The sequence below is a fragment of the Arvicanthis niloticus genome, chromosome X (genome assembly GCF_011762505.2).
Source record: "Arvicanthis niloticus isolate mArvNil1 chromosome X, mArvNil1.pat.X, whole genome shotgun sequence".
Taxonomy (NCBI): domain Eukaryota; kingdom Metazoa; phylum Chordata; class Mammalia; order Rodentia; family Muridae; genus Arvicanthis; species Arvicanthis niloticus.
In genome coordinates, this window is record NC_047679.1 from 88,427,835 (window position 1) to 88,449,534 (window position 21,700).

A 21,700-nucleotide genomic window follows, 5' to 3' on the forward strand; every position below is an offset into this window, starting at 1 on the left:
GCTTCCCCCTCACCCCTCAAGCCCGTGATGCTACTACATGACCACTGCTTACCTTCAGTAACTGTTCCAGCACCACATGATTCTGTCAACCCATAGCCCTGACCAATGGGGCAGCAGAAGCAGACATTCATGAATCGGTGTGTCTGAGGAGACAGTGGGGCGCCACCAGACAGCATCATGCGGACATTCCCTCCCAGCAGAGCCTTCACCTTCTTAAATAGTATCCTTGAAAAGACAGGGGAAATGATAAACGGTGATGAAATTCCATAAACTGTGACCAAACACAGATATTACCAAATCATGATGGTAATGGGAAGGTGAGAAAAACAGCAAATAACACCTTCAAACTATGCCAGAAAAGCACTTAAGCCTTTCCCCAAACCCAAATGTGTAATATTGGGACTGTGCTCTGACACATGCTAAACAAGAAAATGGCGACAAAGGGAAAAGTGTAAGCTTTCTATGGAGCATGAGATCAACTTATGAAGCTTCTAATGACAAATTCCATTGTTCCACTTTAACTGCTATACTCATTGGCTCACTTTATGAACACAATAAAACAGAGAACCACATGGAGAATATGTATCTTAAAAATCTCTTTTCTGTGTGAGTGTATATATTGAAATGTTATTTATTATGTCAGTTCTAACCTTTCATGTTTATATTCAAAAATGTAAGCATTAATGTTTATATTCAAAACTGTATTCTGGGTTTTCTTCAAAAGACCCAATTAATACATATTTAACTTCATCATTAAAATTAGTGAAATTATCAAATTCAGAGTCCACTATCTTTTTATTCTTGTATGAACAATAGGGTATAGAATAAAGAATAGATGGAGGTTTTAATCATGGTGATAATATTGAAACTAGATGAATTTTCCATTTGTTTGGTCTTCTTTCAGATTTAAAAACACAAAAATTCACAGGCACATTGACATATGATCATGGGGCCAGACTTTGAAAAGCTGAGGCAAGAGGGTTGCTTGGGTTCAAAAGTTTAAAGCCTGACTGGAAAGCATCAAAATTTGGATACTATACCACACAATACCAGACATAACACAATACAGGTTCAAAATATAGGGCCTCTGAAATGTACTTACAGATTACAAAGAGGGGCGTCATATCCTTTCTTGATTTGCTCTAATTTGTAATCGTACCCAATTTTGAATAGAGTTTTCTGAATATAATTCATCTCTTGAACCTTGCTCATAACATTCTTGTAAATTCTATCCATGATTTCCTGTAAGACAAACAAAATACTAAATAAGCTGAAAAGAATTACAACAACACTAAAGACAGTCTCAAGTTGACAATACCTTTATACAACCTCTTAGATCAGTGGTTCTCAACCTTCCTCATGCTGTGACCCTTTAATATGGTTCCTCATGTTGTGGTGACTCCCCCAAATATAAAATTATTTAGTTCCTACATCATAACTGTAATTTTCCTACTGTTATGAAGCATAATGTAAATACCTGATATACAGGAGATCTGATATGTGAGGCCTGCACATATCACAACCTGTCACAACCCACACTGAGAACCACTGTCTGAGGTAGAAGACTCCAGGATATATTAATTTTCTTTATTACACAACTAATTTTACTGACTTATTCACTACTTCTAGGAAACTAAAGATAATACATATTAATTAGCATACCATGGCCAATAAACATACACAATCTAAAATAAAATTTAATTTTAAAAAGACTCAGCACAAATGTATAAGGAGAGTGACCATGGAAAAGACCTGGTTCAACCAATGGGAAAGACTGGCCAGCAAGTCCTGGACAGGTGCTGAACTCATAGCACCAGCAGGACTTGAACTGGAAAAAAAAAAAAAAGCAATCTTTGAAAAGGGTCTTCAGTTGTCCACCTCCAAACACCAACGACGGGGATTGCAAGATGCCTAAATAGTCTAAATGTTTCTCTGTGTTTATGTCTAGAGCTCACATGGTCAGGAGGGCTCTGATCTAATTGATGCTTTAATCACTAGTGAATACATTTCTTTAGGAAGAACTTCAGGGAGATGATAGGTCACATGCTACACCTCTGTGTGGTGTGGTGAGAGAGAAGTGTTGCCCTTTAGACTCAGATCTGTCACCAACTTGTCCCATAACATTGGAGATGCTGCCTCCATTCTGTAAGATGATGTAGGACATCCTTAATTGTTTTGAATAATCAGATTTAACAAAACAACCTGTAGAGTACATTGCTACCTTAAGATATTAGGACTACGCCTCACTTTAGGTACTGTGAAGGTCATTTTCATCTTGAATTTTCAAGCACCAGCAAATACATTTCAACTTTAGTATTTCTATGATTTTTTTTAAGGATCGTCTATGCTGACATTTCAAAGTATAATTATTCTTAAGTGGACACATATACCTAAAAGTATTACATTTTTAAAAAATAGAAGTGTGAGCAAGAGCTTGTACAAGTGACCCTTTGCCATTTGTATGAGGATTCCGTACTCACAGGAACAGCAGCCATAAGCGTGGGTTTCAGTACAGTACAGTCACCCTTGCTTCCCTTCTTGATTTTGCTGGACTGCATTAATGAAAAAAAAAACAAAAATCATTAAGGAAGATGTCAACCAAAATGGGGCAGGTCTAACTCAAATCCTGATAATGAAGACAGAATTTGCATATGGGATTTAAACTTCTATTACTCCATCTCTTGCAAGTCCAAAGAGTACATGTCTTGTTTTTATCCTGTTGTTTTATCCTGTTGGTTAAAACAGGACATCTAGCACATCTCAGTCTTAGCAGAGAAACTGATCCAGGATAACAAGAAAATTGGACATTTCAGTGTACTGAAGATCTGTATTAATAATGTACCACCAAATATAACAGACAGCACTTTCAAGAAAGTGTCCATTTTTTACAAAGCCCCATTAAAGCATACTTATCATTAAAACAAAATTGAAGGTTATTTTTTAACTTTGACTAATCAATAGGCAAAGATATATGTCAAAATGACCTCTTTAAACATTAATTGGTATCACACAGAAATAATTTTGACAATATTCTGGTTGGTAGCATCACAAAAACCATGTCAGTGGCCAAGTGGCAATATGCATATATACACATCAATGTGTACAATTTTTTGCATGAATAAAACATTTTGGATTTCAAATGTTAGATTAATCGCAGGTAGAAGACTGATAAGGTCATTTGCTGGACACAAAAAGATAAAAATAAGAATCTCCTATAAAGGGATTTATAAATTTAGAAGACTTGTGTTAACAGGAAAGACAAGTAGCTCAAGAAGCAGTGAGATCCCTAAGAACTCAACTTTTTTTTTCTTTTCCTTTTCTTTTTTTTTTTTTAAAGGTGTTTTTAATGACTAAGTTGCATTCATTTTATTTCTTTTTTTTTTTTTTTTTGGTTTTTCGAGACAGGGTTTCTCTGTGTAGCCCTGGCTTTCTTGGAACTAACTCTGTAGACCTCGAACTCAGAAATCCGCCTGCCTCTGCCTCCCAAGTGCTGGGATTAAAGGCGTGCGCCACCACCGCCCGGCACTCTTTTCCTTTTCTTAAATCACTTTTCTTTGTGTAACTTCAAATGTGCTTAAACTGTGAGTTAGTTAGTGCTGACTGTTGTTGGGCTTTCTGCTATGGACAGCAGAGAAAAGGGAGAAGCCTGGTTCGGTGTAAAGCTGAAGGCTGTGCTTGGAGATGACGCAAACTGCTAACCCAACAGAAGTTTCCACAAAGGTGTAAATAGCTGATTATCTGTGCTGTCCAGCACAAGAGCAATTGGTCACATAGGTATGGGAACCCTGTAATGTGGCCTGAAATGTGGCCATATAAAACAAGAAACCAAGGGTGGTGGTGGCACACTCTTTTATCCCAGAACTCAGGAGACAAAGGTAGATGGGTCTCATAATTCAAGGCTAGCCTGATCTACAGAGTAAGTTCCAGGATAGTCAGGGCTACACAGAGAGATCCTGTCTTGAAAATAAATAAATAAATAAATAAATAAATAAAACTATTTCTTTTCATCAATTTCTATTTAAAGATACAGCTAGTGACACGGGTCCAGAAAAAAATTCAGAAAAACAAGGAAGCCTTAAAAACCTATACCTTGTCCATGGGACCAACAGGTCCAGAACAGTATGTCAAAGGTTCAGTGACTATACTTCTAGTATTACTCTCCAAAATAAAAAAAAAAGTAGTTATTTCAAAATAACTTTAAAATATGGGCCTAAATCAATGCTAATACCATATTATTAATGGAAAGCTATGTTGGAATCCACAGATAACTTTTTACTGAATAAACAATCGTGAGCCGAGATAAAATTGTCACCTGGTCAGACAGTGTAAGTGGTGAAGAATATCCAATCCTACAGCCGTAGGTAAAGCAAGATATCTCTGCTGTAAGTTCCAGCACATGAGCCAAAGGTAAGTAGCCAATATATGTGTCCTTTGGTCTAAATCAAAATAAAAAAACACATGTGAACCACCCTTGCAAAGGCATTTCAAACAAAGAACTTAATAATGAACTCCGTGGTTCTAATAAAAGTTGAACGAGCATCTCTTACCCTAGTCCAGGTATACGTTCGCACTGGCCTGTCATTCCAGCAATCAAATTGCTATGATGCATCATCACTCCCTTGGGGCGGCCAGTAGAACCACTGGTGTACATGACAATGGCCATGTCTGAAGGAGTTGGTCTACTTGGAGGAATACTCACTAAATAAATGAAAAGAGCACATCTTCTTCAGTTCCACATTGAATTACTTGACAAGAAGATTATTTTCATTTTACATAATTATACAAAATCTCAAAACCATTCTGGTTTAACAATCGGTACAAATGGTTATCAAATTCTAGTTGATTGAAATAAAGATTTCAAACTCAATCCAGCCTATTTTCAGCCCCATCTGACTAAGCCTCTTCACGGTGTTATGTACAGAATGGGGAAGGATTTCTAAAGCTTTGAAAACTGGAAAGAGTACGATCCTGTGTAGATTCTTAGCAATAAATAATGATTCCAGTCAGGCATGGCAGCACGTACCTTTAATCCCAGCATTTGGGAGGCAGAGGAAAGTGGATTTCTGAGTTCGAGGCTAGCATGGTCTACAGAGTGAGTTCCAGGACAGCCAGGGCTACACAGAGAAACCCTGTCTGAGGGCAGGGGAGAGCAAGGCATATCACTGAAATGACCAAATTCAAAGTTGCATACTTAAACAGGCTATATCAAATGCTCCTTCAGTATGTTCATAGTCATTGGTAGGATCAAAGAAGGAAAAGGATTCACCTGAGGATCAACTGAACAAGCAGACCAAAACAATGACATTTCTCATCTTTGCCTATTTTTTAAAAAAAAAAGAAAAATGTGTCCTCATATTTACCTACTAGGATAAACTATCACTACAACATGTACAACATACAACTCTACATATAATATCTGTTATTATGACACATGATAATGACTCTTTACTCATGTATCATAGCTCTACATATAATATCTGTTATTATGACACATGATAATGACTCTTTACTCAGGTAAAGTAGTATAACAAAAATATATGGATCCTGTTTATCCTGGAAACAAATAGATGTCAGTGATTCGTGCCAGTAGTCAATAAAAATTGTGAAGACTGAAATATTTTCTAAGATTTTGTGTCAAACGTTTTGGTGAATCATCAGAACTGGCAGTAATAGAGCCTGTGGATCCCAATTTCCCAGACAAGCATGCCCCAATCTCACAATATCAACCTGGTGATTAACAGGCAATTCTCCATGGGTCTCTTATATTTCTGTGCATCAATCCAAGAGATACTGATTTGCTCTGGATTGTCATTTCAAAGGATGTACAGTAAGGTGTTATGCTCTCTAACTGAAATAAGAGGCATGCTTACTGCCCAGAACAGTAAAAAGAATAAAATATTTGGCCTTGGGGCTTCCTTTTTATGGTACAAATGCTAACATGATACTCTGTTGTAGCCAGAGTTTTGGCTATTTTGTGAGTTCTTTTCTCTTCCACCCTTTCAACCCACTAACACTAGACAGGGAAGAAAAAAGAAAAACTGGGAAAGGGGTGTCATTATTGCTAAACTACTTCCTGATGATTAGGGCAACTGAGTTCCTTGGGGCAAGTTTGAACTTCCCCATCAGGGTATTTAATTTTTCTTGTTGTTGTTTCTTCTTTGCACAGAACTACTTACAATCCACAACCAACAGCAACCAACCAACACCCCACAACTCAACAACAACACCTCTCAGGGCCCTAGCATTTATATATCATCTAAAGAGTCTCCAGAATTCCAAATGGCACACACTCTCAGAAACTATTAGCAGCTGGCAAAAACACAAACCTGCTAGAGCACGAGGCAAATCACAGTCAGCTGCTGTGCACAATCTCAAGCAGCCTCATACCCCACACCTGGTTTAAAATGAAAACACATTCATATATATATATATATATATATATATATATATATATATATATATACACACACACACACACACACATATACATATGTGTGTGTGTGTGTGTGTGTGTGTGTGTGTGTGTGTATCTGTGTTAAAAAAAACAAGATTCTCACTTCAGTTCTGACCATTGTTTTGAAGAAAAAAATCTGCCTCATCTCTAACCTAAAGTCTGCTTGCTGTCTTCAAGAAATTCAGGCAGAATTGCTTTCTTTAGAAAAAAGAAAGAAATGTTCTGGCAAATGCAGTCTTGATTACTTTTAAATCAAACAGCTCCAGCAATTTTACTCATGTCATTTTTTTTATTAATCTGCTAAAATAACAAATATGAATTCACAAGGAAATTAATTTCAACTGCTTTACTTACAGTTTTCTGGCTTGGATCCCAGCTCCTCCACTGATTGCATGCTGTGAATCTCAAGTCCCTCAGGGTACTCCGCTCTATTGATAGTCTTATTATCCACATAAATGATATGTTTAACACAATTGATATCTAATAATGCCGCCTGTTGAACAGAAATAAAAGCCAGCTACTCAATTTGTCACACGATAAAAATTAGTATTAACTGAAAGGACTGGAAAATGTTTACTAAGTAAATTTCACTGTCAATGATAATTAGACAAATTCAGGGTACTCTAGTATTGTAAATATAAATATTAAATAAACCATCCATAACTTTAAGATTAAAAACTACTAAAACCAAGACAATTAAAAATAATAGCAACCATAATAAGATGCTAAGAGATAGATATGTAAAACTAGATAATATTTTAAATGGAGCAGGGAAGGAAAACAGGTATATGTGTCTTACTAGTATATTTTCTCTTTCTGTTTCTCATCATTCTAATCATAAGCCTATCTCTTAATGTCTTAATGTTGCTTAACACAAAAATGTATTTTGAAGTCTCTTAATAACCACAAAGCAAAACCCAATGACAGGCAAACAAAAGTAAAAAGCAACAGATCAAAATCTGTCATTACAGCAAACCACTTAATCATCCATGAAACTATAAGTGAGGTAAATAAGATGTCAACAAAACTAGAAAACAAGCCACAAAACTGCAAAATTGCAGTAAGGCCGTACATTCCAATAGTTAACTGGAAGATACATAGATTAAAAGGAAAAGACAGAATGACTGAATGGATTAAGATTGCCTACCTATATGGTGCATACAATCAATGTACTACATTTCTAAAGGCATACCTATGCTAAGTATCAGGTAAAATAGACTTGAAATCAAAAGCAGTAAAAGGAAGGCCACTCATTATATGATGAAGACAGGACAGGGGTCAGCAAAATGGCTCTGTGGGTAATGGCGCTTCCCTCCAAGCCTGGTGACCTGAGATCCATGTAGGATCCTACATGGAAGGGAAGAACCAACTCCCTCAAATTGTTCTCTGACTTCTATATTTACATGGTGGCATGTGGGCGTGTGTCCCACCCCAACAAACAAACAAACTAAAGGGGTAAGCTGTACAAAAAGAAAAATATCTAAATATATATGCACCAAATATCTGAGTACCCAAATACTTTATAAAACAAGTATTTAGAAAGACAGTGATGGATTTCAATATACTGACAGCCTAAAACCCTAAAACCCCACTTTGAACAACGGGAACAAGTCAGTAAGAAGAAAAAAATCCAGAATTTAAATTGTACCCTAAAACAAATGACCTAATAGGTACCTACAAAACTTCAAACAGCTACCAAATAAACAGCTTTCTTCTTAAAATATTTTAAATCAGCGTTAAAATGTTTCATACTATTATGACATTTTGAACAAAATGTGGTTTTGTGGTTCTCTTCCCTGTATCTCCCCCAGACACTACCAACCTTTCCCACTTCTTACCAACATAGACAACTGAATAGGATATGAACAAGTTCCAATACATTTTAAAGTTAAAATCGTGTCAATTAGCTATTCTGACGATAGTACAATCAAACTAGAAAATAATGAGCTTAATAAACTACACAAATATATGAAAGTTAAACGACCCAAACAATGGATCAAAGATGAAACCAAAAAGAAATTTAAAAAACTGTCTTGAAACAAATAAAAATGGAGACACAAGTTATTAAAAATATACAGGAAACTACAAAAGTAATATCAAATCTGAGATTTATAGTATTCAAAGTGTACATTTTTTTTAAAAAGCAGAATTCAATCAACAATCATTGTATCTCAAAAACCTAGAAAATCAACAACAAATCAAACCAAAAACTAAAGCTGAAGAAAGAAAATAACAAAGAACAGAGCTAGTGAAACAGACCTCAATACAAAAGATAAAGGAGACCAAGAAGAACTGGTTCTTCAGATAAACAGGGCCTGGGGAGAAGGCCCAGTCTGGGAAAATGTTTCAGAGCACTGAAGTGGAACAGGTTTTCTCAACTGTTTTTGTTTTGTTCTTGGATAAATGCCAAAAGCATAGAAAACAGAAGCAAAGGCAGACAAGTGGCATTATGGGAAACTAAAAAGTTTCTTAACAGTAAAGGTTACAATCATCAGAACAGGAAGAACCTACAAGACAGGATAAAAATACTGCAAAGCCTACCTGTGAAATGATACATATCCAGAGACTCAGGAAGAAAAAGTCAAAGAACCCAAATGAAAATGGGCAATAGATATACATGAGAGATTCTGTCTCTCAAAGGGAGACAGAAATAATCAACAGATAAATGAAAAAAAATCTCAGCATCGCTCACTAATCATCAGGGAACTATAAGTCAAAACCACATGAAATTTCACCTAATTCCCAAGAGCATGACTATAATCAAACAGCAAAAGGCACTAGTAAGTCTATAGAACAGGGGGAATGTTTGCACCACACTGTTTATGAAAATCTTCATCAACATAGTTATACAAAAAACACTCCTGAACAACTTTAAAAGAGAATTACTATATGACCATAGAAATCTTAATATTGGAAATCCTGTAGGTATGAAATCATTATGTCAATGATATTCATACTCTCATTTCAATACTGTACTATTTCACAATAGCCAATGAATGGATACAGGCTATGAAGAGAAGATGTGTCATATATATGCATTGGACTACTATTCAACCATAAATAGGAGAGCCTACTATTTTCAACAGTTTGGCTGCAACTGAAGGTCATTACTGTATGTGAAACAAGCCAGGCACAGAAAGATAAGTAGCACATACTCTCATTCACATGAAATATAAGAAAACCTTAGCAAATTGAAGTTGAGGGTAGAGCTGTAGCTACCAGAGACTAGGTAAAGCAGGAAAAGTGGGAGGACAGGGAAACTGATTCATGGATTCTAAGTTATAGCTGGATATGGAGCAAGAAGATATGGTGTTACTGCACAGGAAGAGGGCTATACTGATAATATACCAAATATTTATTTCAAAAAACTAGAAGTGAGTATACTCAAGGTTTTCATCATACAGAAATACAAATGTTTATGGAAACATGTTTTAAGCTGACTTGAACATAACACAGTATAAACATACACTGAAATAGCACATGATATCATGTATATCCACATACATTTTTAGAAATTGGTTGAAAATTAAATATACATTTAAAATAATTAAGTTTCATATTTACCTTCAGTTTGCTTTCCAGAAGTTCAACACTAGTAATCAGATAGGAAGCCTCAGATTCATTCAATCCATGAACTACAGCTTCTCTGCCAAGTGTGGCATATAAAGTCACAACTACGGAACAAAAAGTAAACATGAAAATTGTATACTTAACACTTTTGAGGATATGTTACTCAAGGCAGGCCTTACAGACACAAAAGCACTTTATGATTTGAGTTGATTTAATGGTGGCCATACAAATTCCCAGGAATCAAACCGGGAAAAGTTGTGCCAGAGCGTCGTTCAGCAACAACTTGCCTGTGGCACAAACTAGTATCGGTTAGTGTCCCAAAGAGGTAAGCCAGTTTTCAAAAATTTCAAGATCTCAAGTCAGAAGATCAGCCACAAATAATGTCCTTACCTCTTCCAAAATGATTTCAGTGGGTTCAATTTCTAATGCCATTGATGATCCCCATACCGTACCTAGCAAGGCTGGGAGTGTTCCAGACAACAGCATACACTAATAGTAAAATCAGCTGGAATTGAGGAACATCTGCTAGAACTTAGAACAGATGTGGTGATTCATCTGTTCTAAGGTGGTAACTAGAAATAGCCCACACATCAGAAATAGGCACTTTTCTTACTGCTTAGCAAAGGTGGGTGATGAGGACAAATAGGAACATTTTTGTAACATCTATCTTAGTTTGAAATAAAAGTTGATCCCTACACTTAACCTGCAGTACTCTTATTTCCTGAAACAACCAACCAAGTACTTAGAGTACAACAAGGCATTCTTTTCTGCTCAATCATTAAAAATTAGTTCTTAGGTTGTAGAGGCTCAGTGGCTAAGAGTCTTGTGGCTTTTGCAGAAAAGCCAGATCCCAGCATCCACATGGCTACTTACATCCATCAGTAATTCCAGTTCCCGGCTTCTGCTCACCAAGCATACATGTAGTGCATTTACATAAATGCAGGCATAGACTCATATACACCAAAATTAAAATTAAAAAAAAATCTTACATAAATTATTTCTGTACAATGGCAAAAAAACAAATGCTTGCCAACCAGAAACATGCATACCCAGCTTTACTCCTGTGCCTCTAGCGCCAGTTATAGCTGGCGCATGCTTATTTCATATTTCATATTTCATATTTCAACAGGACAGTTCGAAGTTCAAAAATGAACAATTTTGTAAGCAATTCCTTTTGTTCTACAGTCTCCAGAAACCATACCTTCCACCTCAAATATTTCTAATTAAAAAAAAATAAAACTCTGAATTATACCTAGTAATTTCTCAGCTCCTAAACCAACTCTTAGATGTTGCTGTTCTTACTTAATAGGAGCTATTAGCTGTATTCCTAATTTATTTATCTTTATGTGTATATAATGTGTGTGTGTGAGAGAGAGAGAGAGAGAGGAGAGAGAGAGAGAGATCGTCAGCACATATTTGCCCGTGGTCTGTTTGTGTATTTAGAAATCCATAGACAATGTTGGGTATTGGACTTCACTTTCCACCTTTCAGTCAGGGTCTCTTAGTGGCTTTTGTTGCTGTGTAAGCAGGAGAGCTGGCCCATGAGCTTCCAAGAATTCTCATGTCTCCATTCCCACCTTACCTTAGGAGAGCTGGGAGTACAGATGTATGCTACCACATCCAACTTTCTGTGTGTCTTAGGGATTTGAACTCAGGTTGTACTTGCACAGCACATCCTTTACCCACCAAGCCATCTTCCTAGATTCTAGCCATGTTTTATGGATATAATCGTAAAGGAAAATACCTAAGGTGTGTGTGTGTGTGTGTGTGTGTGTGTGTGTGTGTGTGTGTGTGTGTTCAGTGCTGAGGAACAAATCCATGATCTCGATCTCAAGCAAGCTATGAAGATGCTTTACTTTTTGAAATCAGCTCACTTTTTGACAGAAGCATCTCAGAAGACACGCTGCATGTCAGCAAAACACTCCCTCTCCCCTGCAAAAGGCACAAGGTACTTACGCGGAAAGTTGTACTTAAAACAGGTCTGTGCTGCAATCATCCACTCCGCCCTGGTCTCACAGAAAATGGCAATGGTGTTCTTTGGTTTCAATCCCAATGCAGTGAGGCCACTTCCAAAGTTATTCACTCTGCAGTTCACTTCAAGATAGTTTATCCATTTATAATTCCCGAGAATTAACTGTTAAGAGTGAGACGTTTTCCACTATCAGAATATTTATTCAAATAAGCAATTAAAATACTATTCCAAACCTGGAACTCTCAAAAATCCCATGATGTGAACGCTCAGAAGCTATGAGGCTTCTGAGATTCCATTACCAAGCACCAGGATACAGTGCCAGCAAGCATTCTTAAAATGCACTTGATTTAAAGTAAACTGCACCTCTGTCACTAAAATAAATAAAAAAAGACACAAATGCTTTACCTTCTTAAAAACCTTTCCATTTGGCTGCATTTCATTTTCTTCACTCAGGATCTCCCGGGTCCCAAGGCTGTCCTTCTTCCCAAACTTGGCTACAGCATGGTCAAATAATTTATCCAGAGTATCTGCTCCAGGGATGTCTATGACAGCTAGTGAGTCGAAGTGCGTGACAGAGCGATATGGACTTCCGGGTTTGTCTGAAGTGGGCTTAGCTTTTATTCTCTTTGCCATAGCGTTTTTCTTCTTGGCATTGGTAAGAAAATACCATGGAATAAATATAAGGGCACTGTATATTGTTATTAACAAGTGGACAGGCAGCAATATAATGGTAAGCACATTTAGCTTAAGTTTCATAGTGGAAAGGCTTCTAAAATGGCGCTTATTTGCTGATATTCTTTGGCTTCTTAAAGCCTTAGGTTTCTGGAGAAGGCAATAATGGAAGCAGCAGGAAGAGTAGCAGTATAGCCAAGGTAATTCAATTTTAGTGATAAGATAAAAGTTAGTAATCTTTGGAAGCCGACAATAAAGTACACCTGTAAATAAAGACAATGAACCAGGCAGAGAATAGGAAAAAAAAAAAACAAAAGAATATTAGCAAGTTGATAGCACAATTAATTAAAATACTCAGACCTTTTATTAGTTTCTATAATTGATTCAATATGGAAAGATGAAGTAACTGGCATGAAACGCTAACATTTTCAAGTTTAGTCATTATTGACAATCAATACTTTTTAGTGCAAGAACTTCTGAATTTCATTTTTTTTCTGGGTAGAGTTATAAAAGTGCTCTGTATTCTTCTCTGAAGGCCTGTAATAGCCATTTCGTGCTCTCATCAATGTATGAGGATACAAAGAACACCCAAGCGATATTATCCTTACTTGTTAAGATAAATTTCTAAAATAATACTGATCACCATCTTCTCTAAATGGGAACAATATAGTTAGTAATTTCTTAGTGACTGTATGTGCTTAAAAATGTACCAGTTGCCTGGGAGGAGTGCAGATCTGAAACAGTATTAAGTCCTAGCCTTGGTCTATTATATCTATATCTATATCCATATCTATATCCATATCTATATCCATATATCATAAATGATTAAAAGCTTACAATCAACTTATAGCCAAAGACTGTCAGTGGTCACTTTCTACTTTTTTGTATTTGCTACCCTAAGTTCGACAATTTGTCATTTTAAAATGGGGTGGTACAGTTCTTTAAGGACATTGTATAAATTTGAAGACATACTTTGTCTTCAACTATTGTCCCTGGGAATGTTCATATTCAAGGACTTTTTTTTCAAAATCTCTCTTTTCAAATTGTACTTTTTTAAATACGTCCATTATGTCTTTAGAGTGTCCATTGCTGTGAAGAAACACCATAACCACAACAACTCTTATAAAGGAAAGAATTTAATTAGAGCTGTCTTACAGATCACGGGTTTAGTCCATTGCCATCACGGTGGGAAGTATTGCAGGACACAGGCAGACATGGTGCTGAAGAGGTATCTGAAAGTTCTAAATCCAGATTGGCAGGTAGCAGAAAGAGAATGCTACCCTGAACCTGACTTGAGCATCTGAAACCTAAAAGCCTTCCCCCATTGACACACTTCCTCCAAACAGACCACGCCCACTCAAACAAGACCCCCACCTCCTAATAGTGCTACTCTCTATGACCCTATAGGGGCCATTTTTTCAAACTTCCACACATTAAGAATGTATTTTTGAGAATTATGAATATGGATAGCTTGCCTGTGACTGTCTTTTAAGGCTTATAAAACAGTAACAAAGCATCTTTGTTACAAGAAAGAAATGCTGGAAGAAGGCTGGTGACACATACCTAATAGTCCTAACAATTGGGAACTAGAGGCATAGATCTCTGAGTTTAAGGCCAGCCTGGTCTATGTAGTGAGTTCTAGGTTAGCCAGGACTACATAAATAGACTGTTCCTCAAAAAAAAAAAAAAAAAAAAATATGTTGCTTTAGAACTATTGCTCTGTGCTTTAAAGTTAGCTGCCTAAATGTGTGGAAATGAAGATGTAACCAAGTAGCAGAGTAAAGGGTAAATATCTTTAGTAATGTAGGAAAGCAGATAAAGGACAGGAAAGATTATTGTATCAGGCAGTTAAGAAACTTCTGGTGGAAGACTGATCTTGGGTGTTTGAAGGCTGAGCTTTGCAACAGACCCTTAAAAACTTAAAGAAGTGAGTGACTAGACAGACTTGTCCCAAGAAGGCAATTACTCAGTTTAGTGTAAATTAAAATTTAAACTTGGAAAATCCCAAATAAATCACGTAGACCTAAAATTTGTAGGTAAAGATTGATGTCATCCATTTGGTTTCTTGAGATGGTTTCGGAAATATCTTAAAATCGTGTATATCAACTCATAAATCTCAGAGTAGAGTTCATACATTTCACTGGATTTTCAAAGGATGATTTCTTAAAGAAAATTAAGACCTGCTGATTTAATCTGATCTCAAGCCAAGTCTCTACCTAATCTTCACCTGTGCCCACACACCTTCATGTGCAAGAACGTATCATTGTGCTGAATGTCTTACTAGATAGATGGTACACAGAAATCTTATTTAACTAGTGTACCCGCTACATTACTCTTCTAAGTTTCCTGCCTTATCTTCAGACCCCCATCACTCTTCTACATGCTTACTCTTGGCTGCTGTCCTGACTTATTATATTGTAGATAAAGCAAGAATAATCTGGAATCGGCCTCCATAGGACCCCATGGACTCACCTTCATATATCTATGGCCATATGCTCACTTCTGTGACTAGATGAACTATTAATGTTCATCTCTCTTTGTCTGGACATCATAGCTTTGTATGCTGGAACTGGTCTAGCCTTTCTTGATAGTATGCTGTCCTACTGAGTCATTCCCATCCGTATTTCTCTAACAGTCTAGCATTCATTTCATCTTATAAGTCATTCCTTTATTCCAGAACTAAAGGCACACACCTTTAATTCTGGCACCTGGGAGGCAGAGGCAGGTGGATCTCTGAGTTTGAGGCCAGCCTGGTCTACAGAGTAAGTTCCAGGACAGCCAGAGCTGCACAGAGAAACCCAGCTTCAAAAAAAAAAATCAAACAAAATAAACCCCCAAAACAAAACAAAACAAACAAAAACCATTCCTTCTCTTATAGCTAAAAAACTGTCAGCATTTACCTCATTTCATCTTCTCATTAGAAATCTTTAAAAAGAGCCCTCTGTATAATCTGTCACCCAGTTCCCACACCTTGTTTGCTCAGGTCCTTCGCTATACTCATGTCTTTGTCCCCCACCACACATCTAAAGTGCTCTGATCAGTGCCCCCAGTGACATCCACACTGTCAGACTGCAAAGTCAGTTAAAGCTCTGTAGTCATCTTCCTTTAATACAGCTGGTTTCTCTCTTCACTCCCAAGACACCAGATTGCAACTGTCTTCCTATCCTCTGGCACTATCAGTCTTCCTTCTTGGTCTCCGTGTCCCTGATCCCTCAATACTGTGGTGTCCAATCCTCTAAGTGCTTCCCTAGTTCCACTCACACCTGTGCTGATCTCATGTCATCTCACAGATTGAAATATATCATACAATGATGATTCCCCAATAAGCCTGAAAGTCTCCCTGAAACTTGAAATTTGTATAATCAAATGGCTTCCTCGATGGTTATATGTAGAAGCCAATTAAATATCTCAAGTTTAGGATGCTGAAAGCATAGCCACTGATCTTTCTGCAACTGTAGTTTACCCAGCCTTGCCTCTTTGGGTATATGCCCTGCTCCTTGAATTTCTGAGTTCCCATCATCCTCTGGCACACTGCAGTACTCCCACATGTTCATTACTATCCTGGGGATATACCATACTGTGACTCAAGACTTTCACACTTAATCTTTCTGCCTGAATTATTCTCCCTACATGTATACAGAAATATAACCTTTGCCTATCTATTCTTCACCTTTAAACAAGTAACAGCTTCCAGCCAGACCTTCTCTAGCCAGCTATTTTAAAACTCCTCTTACAATACTGCCTTTTTCTCTTTACCACCTTTCGCTAATAAACTATTGGGTCATATTTTTTCATGTTTATTTTCTGTGTCTCCATTAGAATAGAAGCTTCACGAGGATGTTTGTTGGTGAAATCTCACCAACTAGAACAGCACCTCTATGTGTCGGCTATTTAATAATTGTACTGAAGAAAAGCATGTGTTTCCTAGAACTTTGAAATTAGAATTAGAAACTGAAAGTGTGCACAAACAAAATAATCGGAATATACTTAACTTTTAAGAAAAAATATTGTGTCAAAGTTCTAGGAAACACAGTGCTCTTAAAAGCCCTGGTAATTAAAATGACTCTTAGAAAAGGATGCTGCCCTTTCCTATAAGAGAAGTTATACTGCACCCATATATGACTGGGGTGCAAACTGAGTTGTATTTCCTTGAAGTCAGGTAATGAATGGACTTCTGCTTTAGGATAGCATCCACTTATGGTATGAGACAGGTAATTGTGCGTTTAAAGTTGTATTAGTATTTGAGGTGGGAATCCTCTTCATAAACAGTTATTGAGAAGTTCTTTAAGGTATTTTCTTTATAGATATAAGAAACTCAGAGACTGTAAGGACAGAGTTTGCCAAGGCACAGCTGAGCAATGATTAGACTCTAGGTTTATTAGGTGCAAGTCTGTATGCTGTATCTCTAATATCTGCTCATACTGCTAAAAAGTGACAAACCTTATATAGGAAGAAATACTAGCAACAAATCACTGATTTGTCCTTCATCCAAAGACATTGTATGAGGCAAAAAACAAAAAAACAACAACAAAAAAAAACCCTTTAGATATCTAGCAAATCCCAGAAGGTTTAAGAAAGAATCAAATACACTTTTATTTACTTTTGTTCTGATGTCAGTTATTTCATTCCAGTTACTTTAAAAACTCCAAGATAGGTTAAACGCAAAAAGCATTAGACATACATTCAGCTACAGGGCCCAAAGTAAACGCTCCATACTGATTAAAGTCTGAATTTAAAAGAAGAAATTTCTCCACCAGAAGCATGTCACACAATACCAACTTACAATGATTAATGTCAAGATACTTTAAAAAAAAAGTTTTAGAAAATGAAACAAACCAAGCAACCAAGCAAGGATCAATGCATCTGCCACCATAGGGGGGAAAAAAACACCCTAGCATCTTGGATCATTTATGCTAAAGCAACGGTTCTCAACCTGGGGGTCAAAACTACCTTGAGGGGTTGAACAACCTTTTCACAGGGGTTGCCTAAGACCATCAGAAAACACAGATGTTTATATTTTGATTCATAACAGTAATGAAATTACAGTTATGAAGTAGCAACTGAGGTGTCCCAGCATTAGGAAGGTTGAGAACTGCTGCACTAAGGTTTTTAATAAGTCAATTTGAAAATCAACAGTCCCCTGTACACATATTATTTTTACTCGCATTTTCAAGCCACACATTATTTGAGTAAATTAAACATCAACTAAAGAAACCTTGCCCACAGTTGCACCTATCAAACAATAAATCATGCTAAATAGACTGAACATTAAACACAGATTAAACAGATAAGACTAGCTGCTATACTTTAAAAGATCATATTTCTAAATAGATGTTGCATCACCAAGATTTTAATAAAAGGGTGGAGTGCTTTATAAAAAATATTTCACACACTATTACATTCTGACTTTGAAACATGAGAATGTCCACATACTACGTTACAGAATGAATATCTACCTACATTTGGCAAATAAGATTTTAAGAAGATAATTTATCTATCTATATCATCTATTTATCGCTCTATTTACCTATCTCAGACTCGTGGGTCAGTCTCACCAAACTCAAATTGTTACCCTGAACACAATAATCATTTTAATCAATACAAAATAATTTTTATCAAATTTGAAACTCTGTTATTAAAACAAAAGAAAACACAACAAATTAAAACCTTGGAGTGTGTGTGTGTGTGTGTGTGTGTGTGTGCGCGCGCGCGCGCACGTGCACCAGCATACACACTACCCTTCACCAACATGTACAGATAACTAGTTATTGTTTTGCTTTAAAGTACAACTGATTCTCAAGATTAGCCCAACATATTTACTTCATCACCTGGGGAAGCGCTAGCTCCTGAAGTCGCCATCCTGCCAGTCTCTTTCCAGCTTTTCCCAGGAAAGAAAGCACCCCAGCAGCCATGGTGAAGATGCTCGCTCATGCTCCAGTATGAGCTCCCTCCCTCCCATAATGCCTTAAAAAGATCCCCAGCAGGCATCAGATATTTCATCTAGGTCATAGGTTGGTATAATTGGGATCCTATCGCTGTATGTTGAAACGTGGAGATTTAGGAGCCAATGTTACTGCCTACGCATTTCACATCTATACTGTATATGTCTCGTACTCATTTCAAGGGATGAGACACAACTGATGTTTAAATATACATTTTCTTCAGTTGGTAATTGACTGTGTCATTTAAGACATATAAGGAACATGGAGGAGAAATACACTAGAAGGTGGCACCTGCTGGCGAAGCATGATATTACAATCCAAGTTCATTAAACCAGAAAAACATCATGGCTAGTCAGCGAGAGTAAAGGAGAAAAGCAGAAAAGGGTATAAGAGATAATCTCCCAAGGCCACTTTTACTTTCACAATTCATTACAAGTGCTTTGGACATTAAAAAAAATACTGAATTCTTGACTGAAAAAAAAAAAGAAATCACAAAAAAGTCACATACAAAAAAATGGGAAACTACTCTTAAAGTTAGCATGTCCACATTCGGGTCAGGACTGTATTCCGCTCGGTTCTTGCGTCTTACATTCGTTCACGTTGCTTACCTAGCCCGTATCTCACCAAGGTGAGTGAGGCAAAGGCAACAAGGAAATTATTTTTATTTTGAAACCTATTCTGAGATAGCTGGAGCAAAGTTATGACAAACGATGGACAGCCTCCAAAATGCTACAGGTCAGTGTCTGAAAACGTTTGAACATAACTGGTCAGGAGTTCTGACAACTTACTGACAAATTCCTACTCTCCAACTTGGGAGTATTTCTACCCAAGCCTAGATCCAGTGCTGTGTGTCACTTGCTATAAATATGTACCTGTGTGCGTAGATAGGGGTACAACATGAAAAAGAAGGTAGTCCTTTCTGGAGAGATCACTACAGAGGCTTGATACACCCTCCACCCCGGTCCCCCACCGCCACCGCCAATGGCAGCAATCTCTTTTCTGAAGAAAATACTAAGCTTACTGATATGCTACCTACTTTGTCAACCAAGCATCAGCACAGAACCTTAGGAAACAAATAGCTAATTCTGGCCTCCTCTGCGGCCATGTTTAAGATTCTTTTAAGACAAACTAATGAGTGGCCGTTAATTTATACATGTAAGAACATTCAATCATCTGAATTTCTTCAGGCTTGGAAATCAGTCATTAGCATGGAAAAACTACTTCACCTTCTGTTTCAAGTTCATAACTTAGGAACAATGAAACCAATTCTCAAAAGACCAGAAATACCAGACAGGCAATGTCAGAGCTGCTGAGCTGTCAAGTCAGAAACAAATGAGCCTGTCATTTCTCATCTATAAAATTAGAAAGTTGGATTCAGATTTCAACACATCAAAGTCTAGTTTTGCTTTTAAAGATAAAGGTAATGAATGACAGACACAGAGCTCTTCTGTTGCCAGGTGCAGGTGTTAAAAAAATACCCCTACCACTTACTATCACCATCATTTTATAAAAGTAAATGCTTACCCCTTCAAACTGAGACCAGTATAGCCTTTACCTACTGTTCCTTTTTGCCCTGCTTCGGAGTGGGCTAGTAAAAACTTCTCTACTGGGTAACACTAGCCTAAAAATCTACATTCGGGAACCACTGAACTAGGGAATTTTCAAGTACAAAGTCTCAAACAGTATGACTTCAAGTGCTCTGTTGCATCTGACTCTGTCTGCATCATGGTCCAGAAATAAGCAAGTACCTTCGAAAAAGACAATGCTGATATTTAAATGTATGTACATCAGATAGATATTTACATCCATTTGACAAATGACCACTAAGGTACGATAAGCTTTAATTTCTGAGATGTACAATCAATGAGCAATTGTGTGCTTTCTATCCAGCCCATTTTACAGACAAGAAGGCCATCCAGGCTGTCAAAAATAGCTTGGCCACCTCGGTACTCAAAATTTTATTTTATGTATATGAGTACACTGTAGCTGTCTTCAGATACACCAGAAGACAGCATCAGATTCCATTACCGATGGTTGTGAGCCACCATATGGTTGCTGGGATTTGAACTCAAGACCTCTGGAAGAGCAGTCAATGTTCTTAACCCCCGAGCTATCATCTCTCCAGCCCCAGTACTCAAAATTTAAACTCTGATGTGTAACTCCATTTTGAAATATGACTCAAAGAAAGAATTGAATTACTCTTCCCCTTCTACTGTTCCCCTTGAGTGACATATGGGTGAAACTCTACAAAGTACATAAAGTAAATATATTTTCCCATTTTACTTTCCCCAATATTGCCTTTTTACCATTGTAGATATTGCTAAGTTCTTCCCTTAATAGCCTCAAAATGTAGATACAATTATATATTTTAAGTCCCAAAGGACACATACTTACAGATTTCTTCTTTCACTTTTAAGAACAGGTGTTTCTCCCGTGATCTGACTCTGCAGTGAGAGACAACATTTATTAGTACAGTGACATGGGACATGAATCTTTGCAAAAGAAAATCAGGTGATAGCTCACATTTTCTGTGCCCCTTAGCTCAGGATGAGCCAGTTACCAAGGGCAAAATAATAAACTACTAATATGAGTGCCTGATTCAAAGTAGTAATATAACAGAAGTTCAAGCAGGGGGGATTCTGAACGCTTATGAGAACAGGCCAAGCAAAGAAGACATGGTTTGTGACTTGTTTCTTCCAAAAGGTATAACTGCGATTGAAAACTGTGTGATCCTTCTAGGTGTAACTGATAGAAGTGAGCCGACGACAGCTGTTGTTATTCACGAGCCTCTATGGAAAAACACGGTTTTGCCACGGTTTGTCCTTGTGATTGAAGGCCTTACTCATGTGAATCTTAATTGTCCTTGTGATTGAAGGCCTTACTCATGTGAATCTTAAGTCTCAAAGTAAAAATTGTCTGATGCTCTGAATAAACTTAGCTAGTTCATTAGACTTAGTCTCCCTCATTTTTAAACCCTACTATCCCAGGTTTACCCAACTAGAGCAGGACAAGTAGAGCAGCAACACCTAGCACCAAATAGGAAAATAAAGAATGTAATAGCTACCCAGCAGGGAAAAGGAAACCAAATCA

The 21,700-nt window shown here is 37.1% G+C and overlaps 1 protein-coding gene across 4 annotated transcripts in view; it reads right to left on the reverse strand.

Moving 5' to 3' along the window:
- Positions 1–21,700, reverse strand: part of Acsl4 (acyl-CoA synthetase long chain family member 4) — a 69,537-nt gene that overhangs the window by 21,211 nt on the left and 26,626 nt on the right. The window contains exons 2-11 of one of the 4 annotated variants that reach the window (XM_034485186.1): positions 21,005–21,054; positions 12,402–12,931; positions 11,981–12,158; positions 10,019–10,128; positions 6,809–6,947; positions 4,548–4,698; positions 4,313–4,436; positions 2,481–2,552; positions 1,103–1,242; positions 53–225 (exon numbers count right to left, since the gene is read on the reverse strand). In XM_034485186.1, the coding sequence (XP_034341077.1) occupies positions 53–225; positions 1,103–1,242; positions 2,481–2,552; positions 4,313–4,436; positions 4,548–4,698; positions 6,809–6,947; positions 10,019–10,128; positions 11,981–12,158; positions 12,402–12,752 (1,438 nt within the window). In that variant the 5' untranslated portion in view covers positions 12,753–12,931; positions 21,005–21,054. Of the gene's footprint in view, positions 1–52; positions 226–1,102; positions 1,243–2,480; positions 2,553–4,312; positions 4,437–4,547; positions 4,699–6,808; positions 6,948–10,018; positions 10,129–11,980; positions 12,159–12,401; positions 12,932–21,000; positions 21,055–21,700 lie in introns of all 4 variants that reach the window. The other 3 variants (XM_034485187.2, XM_034485188.2, XM_076918561.1) reach the window with 3 other exon arrangements.